At 49.9% G+C, this 15,443-nt stretch overlaps 1 protein-coding gene across 5 annotated transcripts in view; it reads left to right on the top strand.

Annotated features, from left to right (window-relative positions):
• Positions 1–15,443, top strand: part of GRN (granulin precursor) — a 1,937,406-nt gene that overhangs the window by 825,335 nt on the left and 1,096,628 nt on the right. For all 5 annotated transcript variants that reach the window (XM_078645176.1, XM_078645173.1, XM_078645175.1 and 2 more), the window contains one exon: positions 4,118–4,348. In XM_078645176.1, the coding sequence (XP_078501302.1) occupies positions 4,118–4,348 (231 nt within the window). The remainder of the gene's footprint in view (positions 1–4,117; positions 4,349–15,443) is intronic.

Raw genomic sequence — 15,443 nt, 5'->3', positions numbered from 1 at the left:
GAGCTGAATGTACTGGTGCCGATAGGGGGTGGCGGGAGGGATGTCCGAGAACACTGTGACGATGTGGATACCCTGTACTTGTTGATGTAGAAGGCTGAACTGTGAGGGTCTCATTGTTGGGGTTTATTGTTCGTATTTGCTGTGTATGTTCTAATACACCAACAAAATATGTTAAACAACAAGGCCTCATATATGTGCTTTACGCCGCCGGACAAATGTCGGCTATATGGCTGTGTACAATACATGTTGAAACACATCTTGATTCTAACGCAGCCGGCCCCAGGGTTGTAGGCTCCTGGCTGTGTACCCATCTTTTGCTACTAATAAAGGTCTTACAAAAAAAAAAAGTCTGCACCGCGCATATTCACGAAATGTCGTACCCCGGTGGCGGCATATCTCAGACAGTGCCATCACCAAGTCTTTCCGTATCTGGATGAAGGGCTGGTCAGGACTCCATCCTTAGAAGACGTGTCCAGGTCTTCCAACGCCTGTTTAAAGCTTTCGATTGCTAGGGTCTCACCCTCAATCAGGAAAAATCGGTCCTACAACCTTCTCAGTGCATCAGTTTCCTAGGTGCAACCCTGGACACACGGTCAGCAAAAGCTTTCCCATCCAGAGAGAGGATGTACAAGCCCCTTGCACTAGCTGCTATAGTAGCCTCGAAGAAAGTCTTGACAGTCCGTCACTTCAAATCCCTCCTGGGGATGTCAGCGTGTATCCTCCTGATTCCTCACTGTCTACTTCGAATGAGGAATCTACAGGAGGCGCTCTTGAAGCAGTGGGTCCAATGCACAGGGTCATTCGACTACCACATAAAAGTGAATCCTCAGATGGTCGGAGCCCTGCAATGGTGGATGTCATCTCAAAACCTGTCTCAAGGCTTGTCATTCCTGCTCCTCATGTTGTCACAACAGGCGCCTCCTTGGAAGGCTGGGGAGCTTTTCTGCAAGAGCTACAGATAAGCGGGTAGTGGTCTCCTATGGAGCAGAAACTACATATCAATCTGCTCGAACTGCGGGCAGTCTTCCTGGCCCTTCAAGCTTTCCTGCCAAGAATAAAACATTCCCTGTTGCTCATCTGGACAGACAACACCACGACTAAGCACTACCTCAACAAAGAGGGAGGGACACGCTCGCTGACACACTATCGCGAGTTGCAAAAAATAATCTGGAATTGGCTCATACTCCACAATATAACCCTAAGAGCGGAATATGTCCCAGGCACGGACAATGTGCTCTCCGACTTGTTGAGCAGGCAGAAAACATCGTCACACGAGTGGGAGCTAGATCAACAAATTATCGAGCAGATCTTCTCCAGATGGGGCACGCCGCAAATCGATCTATTTGCGAAGACAATGAACACCAAATGCCCACACTTCGCAAGTTGGCATCCCCAGTCAGGGTCTCTAGGGAATGCATCTTCCATCGCATGGCGCAACGTCGTTGCGTACGCTTTCCGCCATTCCCGATGCTTCCCAGAGTCCTCAGGAAAATTTAGATGGAGCCTTGTACTCTATTTTTAATAGCCCCAACTTGGCCGAGGCAACATTGGTTCACAGAGCTCCACCGTCTATCCCTGGAGCCGCCGGTCCACCTGCGGCAGTATCTATCTCTGCTTACAATGAACAACAATAAATTTCAACATCTGGATCTGAAATCTCTCAGGTTAGTCGCCTGGCTCCTGAGTTCAGAGTTCCACAATCTGAATATTCCACAAGACTGTAGACATTCTTGCCAGAGCAAGGGCGGATAGCACGACCAAGACGTATTCCCTGAAATGGAAGCGCTTTTGTGTTTGGTATGCAGATCACGGGATTCGGCCTTTCTCCACATCACCGGTGCAAATATTACCTTATCTATTACATCTGGCACAGTCGGGCCTAGCCCACTCCTCCATTAAAGTACACTTCGCAGCAATATCTCGTTATAAAGAACTTCAACGAGTCCATCGCTCTGTTCAAGCGGGTTGATTAAGCAATTTCTAAAACGATTATGCAGATCTTTCCCGCCAGTAAGGATGTTGCCACCTGCCTGGCATCTCAATGTGGTTCTTATCCAGCTCATGAAACATCCGTTCAAACCAGTACACAGAGCTGACCTAAAGTATGCCTCGTGGACATCAGCACTCCTCCTGACGCGCACATCTGCAAGGGGGGTCAGTGAGCTACAGGCGTTTCAATCCAGGATCTTTTTCTACAGTTTAATAACGACAGAGTAATCCTGAGAACCAGTCCTAGGTTTAACTCAAAAGTCCCGTTGGACTTCCCCCTAAATGAACCCGTGGTTCTGCGTTCCTTCTTTCCGAACCCAAGCACGGCAGCTGAGAGATCGCTGTTTTCTTTGGATCTCAAGCGATGCTTGAAGTTTACACTGACAAAACGAAAACATTCAGGAAATCTAACCAGCTATTCAGAGCTTACAGCGGACCTAGAAAATGTCTACCGCTTGCCAAGCAGAGCATCTCCAGATGGCTTTCTGCAGCCATTGCTTTCTGTCATGACCAAGCTGGACAGCCATTGCATTCCAAAGTGAGAGCGCACTCCACGAGAGCCATGTCCACTTCTTTAGCTCTCTTTGCAGGGGTGCCAGTTATTGACATTTGCAGGGCGGCAACATGGAAGTCGCCGCATACCTTCACTAGGCACTGCTGCCTGGATATGGAGCTGATGAATGATGCAGCAGTGAGACAATCAGTGTTACGCCATCTTTTCAGTAAGGTGAGCCTTCCTCCGTCCCTCCATCCTACTCTGGTGTGCACATTTCTTTAGTGATACTTATTGTGGAGGTCTAATGATGGTTCATGCTCGCATGATGTGTCTTATCTAAGAACTTGTATGTGCTGTTCCATCAGAAATGTGCACTCTGCATTGCTTGCTACTCTGATTCAGGCATGTGAATCTATGAAAGACACCCATAATACTGGATAAGAAATGCGTTACTTACCTGTAACTGCAGTTATCCAGTATTGGTGTCTTTCATAGTTCACATGCAACCCTCCCGCCTCCCCTGGAAGGACTCACCTAACTCTCTGTGTCACGCCTACTTAGCTTAGTGCGTACGAAAATCTGAGGAACTGAGGCTCCTGCCAGGAAGGTTCTAGAGGGAGGTGATAGCTGATTGGCTCTTCTCTAGAGTTTGGTCCTTTTTACAAAAGTACATGGATATGTTACTAAGGTGAGGCCTTTAGGCCTACTATTCTCTATGTATGTCTATAAGACATTACTTTTCTATGTACCGGAGACTCCCGTCTCGACGACGGGGAATGATTCAGGCATGTGAATCTATGAAAGACACCAATACTGGATAACTGCAGTTACAGGTAAGTAACGCATTTCTTCTAATAAATATTCTTTATGAAACAAGAGTACCCTCTGTGGGTTGTATGAATGTTGCGCTCATTAGTGGAAAGAACAAAAGACTGTTCAGAAGATGTACAATTTATGGCACGATGGCATTGCTTTACCAAACCGTGCATAGGAGTTCATAATATGTGATCTATTATGCTCCTTGGTGCGGACCTGCCTATGACATGTGTTCTGTGCTTTCATTCACCAAACCAAATAGTCCTGCATAAGGCTTCAGAAGATGAAAATATTGAAAAAATATCCAGACGAGCATAAACAACCTTGTCTGTGAATCCATTGCATTTTGCTAAGCAATTACCCGCTCTTGATTCAGGCCCCATTCCCAGATATTTAATTCCATTGTGTTATAGATTTTCTGTTGAGTTCGGAGAGGTATTTAACTGTGGACAAAGCCTACATTTTTGAGCTTTCGCTGAATGAATTTCTTTAGGTGCGATAGATTACTCATTCTTCCAGCGCATTTACTCTATGGCTTTTAGATGGATTAGAGATACCATGTCTGACAGACGTCTTAGATCTGTATTTGTATGGTTGTACAGTATTGTTTGAGAATTGAATCTTATTCGAATAATGACTTCCAGTTGCACTTTCTTGGCCCCTTTTTGGGATACTTTATCGGCGACTGTTAAATTCATCACTCTTATACTGTGCATTTTATTTTTCTGCTAGTTCCCAGGTATAAAACAGGCTGTTTAAAAAAAATACAAATAAATGTTTTTCATCTCACGCTAGACTTTATCATCCTGCTTTCAGGCTGTGTGCTGCAGTGACCACATCCACTGCTGCCCCAGTGGCACCACTTGCGACCCAGAACATGAAACGTGCAAGGGCAGTAATGGGTCAATCCCATGGGTCAGTAAGGTACGCACAAATCCGTCCTCTCCAAGATCTGATGTGCGGTGCAATGCAACAGCCCATTGCGACGATGGTGAAACGTGCTGCAAGGATTCATCTGAAAGCTGGTCTTGCTGCCCCCTCCCTCAGGTGAGTTACAATCCTCGAAGTACAGTTGGAAGAAGCATATAGCATTGTGCAAAGTTACTATTACAATAAATTGCTATTCTACCATGGAGATGGTGACCAAAAAAGGATTTTATGCTAATTAACAGATGTTTGCAGAAGTGCTCATGTTGTGATCCATTTTAACTGTTTTGGAGCCTGTAATGCACACTATGAATGGCTCATTCACTTTTCAAGAGAATACACATCTGTTTGTGCATTAGCAGTTGCCTAGCTATAGCAAATCTGTTCTTGTATTCACACACTTAATAATGGGCTCTCATTGCATCTGTTAGTTTCCCATATTATTCAGCTCTTCAACTCTGTCATTACGTGTTTAAAAAATTGCTTTTCCTATTTCTTCCCCACAGCCTACTCAAGATATTAACAATCTTTCTTTGTCCTGCCTTTTTTCTTTCTTTGTTTCCAGTGTAAATCTGTTGAAAAAGTGCAAGTGGCGCCTTCTCTGTATTCAAAGCAGAAATACCATATCTCTTCTGTCTGCTCTTATCATAATTTTCATACCCATTTACCCCCACCCTCTTTTTACCTTCTTTATTGTCTCTATCGGTGTCTATTGTAGGCAGTGTTCAGAGGTTTGTCACTTCTCTTGCCTGACTTTTTGATTTAAAGCCACAAAGATTGGATTTTGGCTATGGGGTCCCAGTGACACATACAACCTGTCTCTTGTTGGCTCATGAAGGGAGGAGGAGATTATGTATTGTTGACTTACTATATACCATTAAGAGAATATCAAATGCAAAGGCGAATGAGCTCTGCTTTGAGGATACCTTGGTGCTACAACTGCACAGCACCCCAAAACTAAACTTAAACCTGACTTGTACTCTTCAGCTTTTATCCGGTTGTTGCCAGTCTTTTTTACTAATTCCACAAAGCCTAATGTGCTCTGATATCTTCAGGATTCCAGCACATTTTCTCATGTTTAATTTATCATGCATAATATGGCAAACTATAGTAAAGTAGGTCAACTTCAATTGTTTTTAGACTCAGTAGCCTAGGTATTTTTTTCGTATGTTGAGCAGAACATCTTTGTATCCTAATGTTCCAAAATATGCACAGCATCTTTATTTTCTTCATTTTCTTATGTTGTCTTATGATGTGCCTCACAATTTCAAGTATATTGAAAGTCAAATGTACATCCCACAATCTCGAGCCTTAAGCCGCAAACCCCTCACTAGATCTTGGACTCCGAATACTTAGATACTGCTTCTTTTACTTATATCCTGCACATTTAAACTGCAGCACCTATCCGTCGCTTTTGTTCCCGGGGTCCTGCTGCAATGCTTCGCTGGTAGGTTGCCAGGAACATACCCTCTGTGAGCCCTCTTTGGTTGCATTCTGCACCAGAAACCCTTGGATTAACCCTTGTAACTCAGCATGCAACACAAAAGAAACTAACATTGCCATTGTAAGAAAACAGGCCATCTATTACAAAGCTAGGGAGAGGGAGCTAAGGAGTTGTCGCAAGACCACCAAAGAGGACGATGGGCCGCAGTGGCCAGATATCTATCCCCCAAGTGCGGCACCTCTCCTCTAAGGTGTGCCTGCCCCACAGGAGCCAACGTTGATCCCCTAGGACTGGCTAGTGGCAGCCTGCTGGCTGCAATCCCCAAAACCTGATAGTATTCGGGCAAGGGCAGCTGCTCATGGGGCATGGTGTTGCGGCGCTAAGCTTCTGCTAGCCAAGGTGGGACATGCTGCGCATGCCATGGGCTGCCACACATACACTGTGTCCCCAGTGGTACATGAACATGAAACCTGCAAATCTAATGGGGAATGTTTCCATGGGTGAGGAAGGTATGAGCAAAAGAGACCTCTCAAAACAGTGATGTGCAATGTGATGCAACAACCCATTGAACCCAGTGTGAAACCTGCTGCAAATCTGCATCCCAGCACTGGGGCCTGCTGCCCTCTGACAATTTTTTGTTTACTAGACAGGTGATATCTGCAAAGCAGTTTACATATGTATCCGATGAGTTAATGTTGGGTTTGTAGAGAACTGTGGCTCTAGGCAAACCCATACTGATGAAGGGATAGGGCAAGGCAAGCTAGCCATTCTCACCTACTGAATATTATGGAGCCTCCTTGACATAGATATTGCCATGTTCAGCGTTGCAATAACTAAGCAGCTGGCTGAGGATGTCCTTCTGTCATGTACTTAAGTTCAATCCTTCAAGACTGTCTCATGCAGTCCCTTTCAGCAGCTGCCTTTCACTGTTTTTCTGTGAGATGGTTCACTTGTTCCTGGGCGCTCACAGATGGATAAGATTCCCCTTTTTCCAGTGCTTTCAGAGTTTTCTCCACATCCCTTTTTCCAGTGAACTCAGTCTGCCAGAGGAGTGATAATGCAGGATGTGTTCACAAAAAGAGGACAAAGTTCCTATACCAGGGTGCAAAAGTCACCCACGTATCTGAGTGCAAATAGTCACCCATACATTAAAAACAGGGAAGAATGGGGAAAAGGAATCCTAAGTAAAAAATACCCTGATGGGAGAGGGAAAGACATACTACATCCTCTGCTGCCCTCACCCACCCCGGAGGATGTCATGCTTCATCATCGGGAAATTTTGCTCCTCGTAGGGCCGGCGCTGCAATTCCCTACGGGTCCCCGAAGGGTCACTTTATCGGAGATCTTTTAGAGGATTAGCCGGATGTTGCATGCCGGTGTGTGGGGAAGGGTAAGGGAGGGTAAATCAATTACGTGCAAACATGATAGTGTGATAAAATCAAGGGTATGGAAGCAGCGACAAGATTGTCTAGGTAACCCTTGGCAGTTAAAAGTACTGCATAAAAATGACTGACCCCACAAGGCCCACTATGCCTGGGTGTCACTAGTCAAGGTCAACATGTTTCGCGCCTGGGGTCGTGGCTAGCTAGCCAACATGGCGGACGGAGTCTGCTAGAGCTCCGGTGCCGCCGGGAGACAACGGATCCTGATTGCCGTCTCTGGGGACAACCTCGAGTCATTGACGGTTGGATCCTGTTCTCTGAAGACCCGGCTTGACTCGACTGCTTTTCTGGGGCTCTGGATGCTGCCTGCGCCCGACAGACCGACGGAGCGAGTTGAGGCCTGGGCTGTGAGCCGGGGACTCTGGTGCGGACTGCATCCGGGCCGCGGTGACGCCACCTGCTGGATAGCTGGGGACCTCTCTGGACACTGAGGTGCGAGGGGCAGCCCTGCGGCCAGCGGGACTGAGGAGCTGACCACACGCCTTCGGTGGGCCCCCCCCTGCCTGTTCCCCCGCCCTCCCTGACTTCTGGAGACCCTTTCTGCCGCGATTTCCGAGACAGGGAGGAGCTGTCATGCGAAGAAGAGCCTTTCCTGAAGGGTCCCGGGCCTGCGCTGTGCTGCCGGCCCGGGCGACCACGCGCAGAAACCCGGTACTGTGGTGGGGCGGCGCGAGCACACGGAGACCGACACTGCGCTGCACCGGCGGCCCCCTCCCTGGTCTCCCCCCCCCCCCCTCTCCCTCTTCGTTGACGACGTTTGCTGGGGACTCGGGCTTGAGCCGCCCTGCTGACTCTGCTTCACCGGGCCAGCGGACTGGGCACAGGGCTGCTGCTGATGCCCTGGTGAGGAGTGGGGCGTGGGCGGAGGGGCTTTGAGGGCCGAAACCTGAACCGGGCTGGTGGGCCAGAGCGAGGACCGGCTGACACTGGGACTAATGAGGGAGTCCACTAAAAGCTGCATATTCGTGCCTGCAGACAAGGGGACTACAGTGCCGCTGCCGGATTGTCGAACGGGCAGTCCCCACGGACGGGGCCGAGATACCGATCTGAGACTTGAAAGGGGTTTGGGAGTTTGCCCTACGGCGAGCAACATGGGGCGGAGAGGAGTGAGAGCGACCGACGGTAAAGATGGAACCCCTGCCGAAAACATGTCTGATGAGGCCCTGGGCGATCCCAAGTCGGGGACTGCGACCTCTAACCCCCCTGAGGGCCACCAGGGTGACAAACTGGACCTGATCCTTAAAGAAATTAGAGATTCTAGGACTGCGATGGAGGTGCAACTGGGCACCCTTACCTCGAATCTCTCCCTCCTTAAGGCCGAACACGCCAAGCTGTCGGACAAAGTCAAGGATCAGGGTCTGGCGCTGACGGACCTTACCCCAACGGTGGCTGAACACACAATCTATCCAGCGAATCCAACACCAGGTACAGACTCTTATGGATAGGGCAGAAGATGCGGAAGGACTCAATAGACGAAATAATATCCGCTTCATTGGCCTGCCGGAACGCTGTGAGGAGCCCCACGCAGCGGAGTTTATGGAGAACTGGTTCCGGGAGCATGTTGCTGCGGAGGGACTGTCCCCGTACTTCTGTGGAGAGGGCACACAGGATTCGGAAGGGGCAGCCGAGTCCGGGTCGACCGCCTCGGCCTCTGATAGTGAGGATCCTCAATTACCGGGACAGAGACACGTTGCTTAGGCAGGCCCGGCTGAAATCTGTCATAGAATATGAAAACAAACGCATCTCACTTTACCCAGATTATACCAACCTAGTGCAGAAACAGACTTCCTCATACTACGAGATTAAAAGGAAATTCCAGAAAGCCAAGCTCCGTTACGCCCTGCTGTTTCCGGCGCGGCTCAAGGTGATCCATGACAATAAGACCCACTTCTTCGACAGCCCCATAGACGCGGAAGAGTGGCTGGAAGTGATGGACCTTGAGCGAGACATGGCCCAGACTCGGGGATCGACGTCCAGTGGAGCCAAAGATGGAGCGGCCCCAACAACTAGCGGAGCGGGTCTACGAGGCGCGGAATCGAAGGGACGGAGGCCTCCGGCCCACGAGCAGAAACAGGGTCAAGTGGAAGCCATCGCGATGGTGGGTTCCTTCAGAGAAGACCGGGAACAAGTGAATACGGACACGGAGGACAGCACCGTGCATTCGGACTCTGAGAACAGCTTGGTGCTCTTCCCGAACGTGACGCCCCGAGCGGCGGATGAAATTTTGGACACTGCCTTGGAATAATGACTGCTGCCACTGTACTTTGACTCGCTGAGTCCACCTGGTATCCTTTATACTCTTGTAACCTTCATGAGGCGCTGTGTGTGGGGGGGGGGGGGGGTGCCGGGGACCCTGAGGGCAGGGGACGCGCATGTTTTGCAGTGACTGAGATCTTGCCTTAATATGGTCCTGTCTGCTACCCCCTACTGTGTGAGCTGGGCAAGGTCTTCACCCTGAACTATCGCAGGCACATCTCACTGTTTTTGCGGAAATGAAGTGACTCCCCCCCCCCCCCCCCCCCCCCCCCCCCAAGAGACGGACGGTAACAGTGACTGATTATAACAATGACCCTCCCGGCGGCACCGTTGAGCAGGCGGCACAGAATGACATGGTCCATTGGATGTGGCTTAAGTATAGCAGACCCCCCAAGAGGGTATGCATGGTTCATTGTTTGATTTTGTTGCACTGTTTCATGTTCGGCACAGCTGAGTTCCGAGGCTGCGCCTCCAGAGTTGGGGTTTGGGGTTGGGAGGGTACCGTCTTCTGACCACCGTGGCAAATGCACACACTGTACTATATATTGCTGTCTACTCGAGCATCGATATCTGACTATGGCTGAAGTGAAAGGGAAGTACAGGCTGGTTACGTGGAATGTGATAGGGTTAGGGGCGATACAGAAACGACACAGGGTGCACGCCTTCCTGATCCGTCAGAAAGCACACATTGTATTCCTCCAAGAGTCCCACCTAACACAGCCCGAAGTGCACACCCTGCGGAAGAAATGGAGGGGAACTGTTTTTTCCACAACAAATTCTGCCTTCTCTAGAGGAGCCACGATCTGGGTGCGATATGGGGCCCCCTTCGTAGAGATGGATAGGAAAACAGACGACCAAGGGCGGTACCTCCTGGTCAAAGGCACTCTAGACGGGGTATTGGTAGTCCTGGGCTGTATTTATGCCCCGAATCATGACCAGGACAGATTCCTCCCAATTGTGAGTAGGGCCCTAGCAGACTGGGCGGACATTCCTTGGATACTGGGAGGCGACTGGAACAGGATACTGGACACAGGACTGGACAGATCGCACCCTCCGCTTCAGGGGACAGGGGTTCATAAACTGTCTGACTCCTTTCGAACATGGCTTCAAGGGTGGGGGCTGGCAGATATGTGGCGTACACTATATCCGACACATAAAGAGTACTCCTACTATTCCCCACTACATAACTTGCATACCCGTCTAGACAGGTTTGTTTGCTCCAAGTCCTTGATGACGCACTGTACGTCCTCAGCCTACCTCGCCAAAACGTTTTCGGACCATAGGCCGCTAACGCTAGATCTGGACTGGGGCAGGATTCCCTCTCCGGTGCCCACCTGGAGGCTCAACCCCTCACTACTCGAAGATGGCCCGTTCCGTGCCCACCTGGAGGACACACTAACGGGCTACTTCAGGGACAACTGGGACTCTGCGTCCTCGAACCTGGTTGTGTGGGACGCCATGAAGGCGGTGGTGAGATGCGCTGCGATTGGCCGGTTAGTGGGCGCCAGACAGGAGGTACATGACAGACTACGTACGATTGAGGACCGGCTGACGGTGCTTGAGACCCTAGTGGGGACGGACCCCGAACGCAGGGGGGGATCTCCAACAGTGCAATATTGAGCATGCAGAGCTCTTGGAATCCCTAAGGGTTATGGACTACAGAGAATACTTGCGACGGCAACAGGCGGAGGCGGACAGGTCAGGTGCACTACTGGCTCGTCTGATTAGAGACACCCCTGAGACCCCGATAATCACGAGTGTCAGATGGCGCGGGCAGACAGGTGCACACGCAGATAGAGATTAATAATGTGTTTAAGACCCACCTGGAGAGATTGTACGCCCCACCCCCTACTGATACTGGGGATGCCATGATGGACTTCCTGGACGAGCTGCCGATCCCGGCCCTTCCCCGAGAGATCCAGACGGTCCTAGCCGGGCCCGTTACGCAGCATGAAATTAAAATAGCCATCCACTCTCTAAACCGGGGCAAGACCCCAGGCATGGACGGTCTACCGGGTGAGTTTTACCAAACTTACTGTGATACGTTGGCTCCTATTCTAGAAAAAATCTATCAAACCGCGTATGAGACCGGCCACCTACCGGCTTCGACTATGCAGGCCTTGGTCATCTCCATCCCGAAGCCCGGCAGGGACGCACTGGATGTGAGTAACTATAGGCCTCTGTCTATGCTCCCCTCGGAGTATAAAATCCTTAGTAAAGCTATCGCCCTGAGATTACAATCCCACCTCCCTGGCCTGATCCACACGGATCAATGTGGCTTCCTCCCGGAGAGGAGCACTTCTCAAAATACGAGACGTCTACATGCCCTCATGTCCACTGCCCCCCCGGACTTGCCGCAGGCTGGATGCATAACCCTGGATCTACGGCAAGCGTTTGACTCCCTGACTTGGGACTTCATGTTTGAAGTTTTACGTCGCTTTGGAATCCCAGACGCCCTAATAACATGGGTTTGTCTACTATACACGAACCCAACGGCTCGGGCACGCACCGGCTGACACACGTCGGACAGCTATGACGTCCATAGGGGCACCCGGCAGGGCTGCCCGCTGTCACCGCTGGTATTTGTACTTACGCTAGAACCCCTGGCGATTGCACTCCGGACTAGGGCGGCGGAGGCGGGCATCCTGGTTGGCGATATCCATAACCTGGTATCCATCTACGCCGACGACATAATGCTGTTCCTACGAGACCTGCAAGGTGACCATACCCTCCTGGCGAATATCTTTGCGCGGTTTGAAAGGATATCGGGCCTGGCAGTTAACCCCGGGAAATCACGGGGGTTCTTTTTCCGCGACGGGCGACAGCCCACCCACATACGGTTTGGGGAGCACGCGATCCAGGTGGCCCGACTACATTTAAGTACCTTGGTATTAATGTATATCGGAACCCTGACGACCAGATTGAGGGTAATGTGCGGAGAGCAATTACTGGCCTCCGCAGTAGTGTGACCTTCTGGACGTCCCTGCCCCTGTCTGTCATGGGCCGGGTGGCAATTTCAAAGATGGTCCTGCTTCCCCGAATCTTGTATCATTTTGTGAACCTGCCGGTCCTCCTACCACAACCCATATTTACCATGTTGAACTCGTTATTGATCACCCTGATTTGGGGTTCGGGGAGGAGACGGATAAGCCTCAAGAAGTTGCAACTGCCCACCAGACAGGGGGGCCTGGGAGTGCCTGACCTACGTGGCTACTACTACGCTAGCCAGCTTCAGTGGTTGACAAGGTGGGTGGTGGGTAGAAACCGCCACGAGATTGCTTTTACACCACAAGAGCTGGCACGTGGGGATCTCCATTCCCTTCTGCGGCCAGGACTCCGAGGGATTGCCACCCCTTATTACTCGTGGCTTTGAAGAGCTGGCGGAATGCGCTTAAATACACGGCGGGGACCCCTCCCTATGCAGACAACATCCCTCTACTGGGCCTACCGACTCCACAGGGTCCCCTGACGAGACGCAGATTACAACCCTGGATAGATGCTGGGGTAGACAGGGTTGGAGACTTATTTGGGGACGACAACTTGCTGGATCATGCCACCTTTACACAATCCACGGGAGCCCCGCAACGGCTGTATCTCCTACACGCCACGGTCTCCCATTAAGTAAGGCGCACTTGGGCTACACAACGCACTAAACCAGCACAACACGAATTGGTCCATCTCCTCCACTATATGGGGTCAGGCGGACATTTAGTGAAATGGTTATATGTGGACATCCGAGAACACGCAGCTGGGTCCCTCACCCCCCTCAGGGAGGCCTGGAGCACAGACACAGGAGAGGAAATTACAGACGGGGACTGGAAGATCATCCTCGGGCACCCTAGGAGAGTGTTCAGAAATGCTAAATTCAAATTTATACAGGCCATGGTGCTACATAGGGCTTACCTCACTCCACAAAGATTGCATAGGATATTTCCCAACGCCCCCCACTGCTGCCCTAGGTGTCAGGGTGATGACGCTGATATTGTCCGCATGCTGTGGGCATGCCAGAGACTGCGCACATACTGGGAGACGATCCGAAACACACTACACACTATCACGGGTATGCAGGTCCCGGAGGGCGTCTTACCCTGCCTGATAGGTAATAGGAAGAGACCCAAAGCCTGTAAGGCACAATTGAAATTTACAGACCTAGCTCTCTTGTTAGCACTCCGGACCCTCACTATGAGGTGGAAGTCCCTTAGACCCCCAGAGATAGAGGTGTGGAGATCCGAAATGCTGAAATGGGAAGGGCGGAGGCAGCAGAACTGCGTAGGGAGGAGGAGAGGGGCCACCGGAAATACCCTGTAGCACCAGACTGGGACCGCATGCTATTGGAATTGGAAGAGGAGGATCCGGAATTGCCCCGGGATGAGGGTGTTTGAACACACACCAGCTATGGGGAGAGGCAATATGCAAGGCCGACTAGCCTAGACAAACTGGTGACCACGCCTATGGACTGTAATGTCCACTAATACAGCCGCATAACTGTTAGATGAGCATTCTAGATAATGTACATGGGAATGACCAGAAGACGGGAACAGGGTGGGGGGAGTTGGGAGGGAATGGGACACGGTTGGGCGATACAGTATCCTATTGACATGTAATAAGTGATACTCAGATTTGATATTTGGCCTTCCACGAACTGTGCTGTATGGACTGATGTATGGAGCACTGTGCCAAAGTTACGTTGTAGAAAACAGAAAAGACTGACAGGATGTTTAAAGATATGCACAATGTAATCTCTGATTCAGTCATTAATAAAGAGTTTAAAAAAAAAAAAAAACATGTTTCGCGCCTCTATCGCCCGTAGGTCATTGGCGCTTCGTCAGGACCAAAAACAAAGTGAAGTGCACGTGAGTAAAATACATAAAAGTTAAAATGAGAACCCTCTTATCTCATCCAGGGCGGATCAGGAGACCTGTGTCCCCACTATGTGGTTGTAGCTGTTACATAGAAGCTGCTCCTGGATGATACCTAGAAAGAGAAAAAGCAAAGTAAGCCGCATGTGAGCGTCAGTAACAACTTGATGCATCACAAAGTGTCACTTATGTGTACACAGCGCTTCAAATAGAAAGATTACGCGGGCACACAAGGCTGCTCCACAGTAGATCGGGGGCTGCTAGTTCAAGGAGCCCTTGGGCTCAAAATAACGCATATAATGGTGTTAAAAGGCAACTAACCTTGGCTGTATAAGGTTGATTAAACGTATAACAACTATAGGGCAGAAATCTGCCAATGTTGAAAATTGGTGAAAAGTACCAAACCGTGAGGTGGGTAGTTCACATCACAGTGCTTACAAAATATTAAAGCTCTCCTCCAGTGGTCAAGGTAATGGATGTCCGCGAAAAGTCGGGCTGTGGAAGCAATAGACACAAACCAGGTACATAAGCACAACGGACAAAGTACCGGTGAAGTAAGATGGAATTCATTGAAATGGCACTTACTAAGTAATGCGGGTGTAGCCTCTAGTACACCTACCCCTGTCCAAACGCTCGCCGAGAATGAAATAAAGGCGGCGAAATGCAGAGTTTAAATAAATGGATCGGGTGGGGGGGTGGAAAAAAGAGGCGGTAACTCTTTACGGTGAAGCCTCACAGGGAAGTGTTAAACTGCGCATGTGCGAAACAACGCAGCAGCGGCGCCTGCGTATTAGCTGTGCACACTGCTCCCTCGCTTCTGCGCACTGGCTTCATAGTCAAGGAAAATAACAATGCCGGTATTGATTAAGAGTTCACACAAATCTACAAAATTAATCCGGTTTAAGTTACTCCTCACTAGTTCAGGCCTTCCCGTATGAGACAGGTCCTAGTATCATGATTGGACCACACCTCGAAAATTATCTTCAATCTTTGTAGGAATTTCCCGTTTGTGACCTATCCTGATGTCGTGACTGGACCACCCCTTGAAAATTAACTTAAATCTATATGGATGTTTCCAAATTCACAACCATCAACATATAGTTGGTAGGATATAGGATCTCACACCTTGGTCTTGTCAGTGTCTCTTTTGGGCTGGTGTACAAGACCTCCCTAGTCTCTTGCTTCATAGCTTTAAAAAAAAAAAAACTATTTAT

This window comes from Lissotriton helveticus, chromosome 5_1, assembly GCF_964261635.1.
Source record: "Lissotriton helveticus chromosome 5_1, aLisHel1.1, whole genome shotgun sequence".
Lineage (NCBI taxonomy): Eukaryota > Metazoa > Chordata > Amphibia > Caudata > Salamandridae > Lissotriton > Lissotriton helveticus.
The sequence above is the reverse complement of the archived record's forward strand: the minus strand, read 5'-3'. Positions and strand labels throughout refer to the sequence as shown.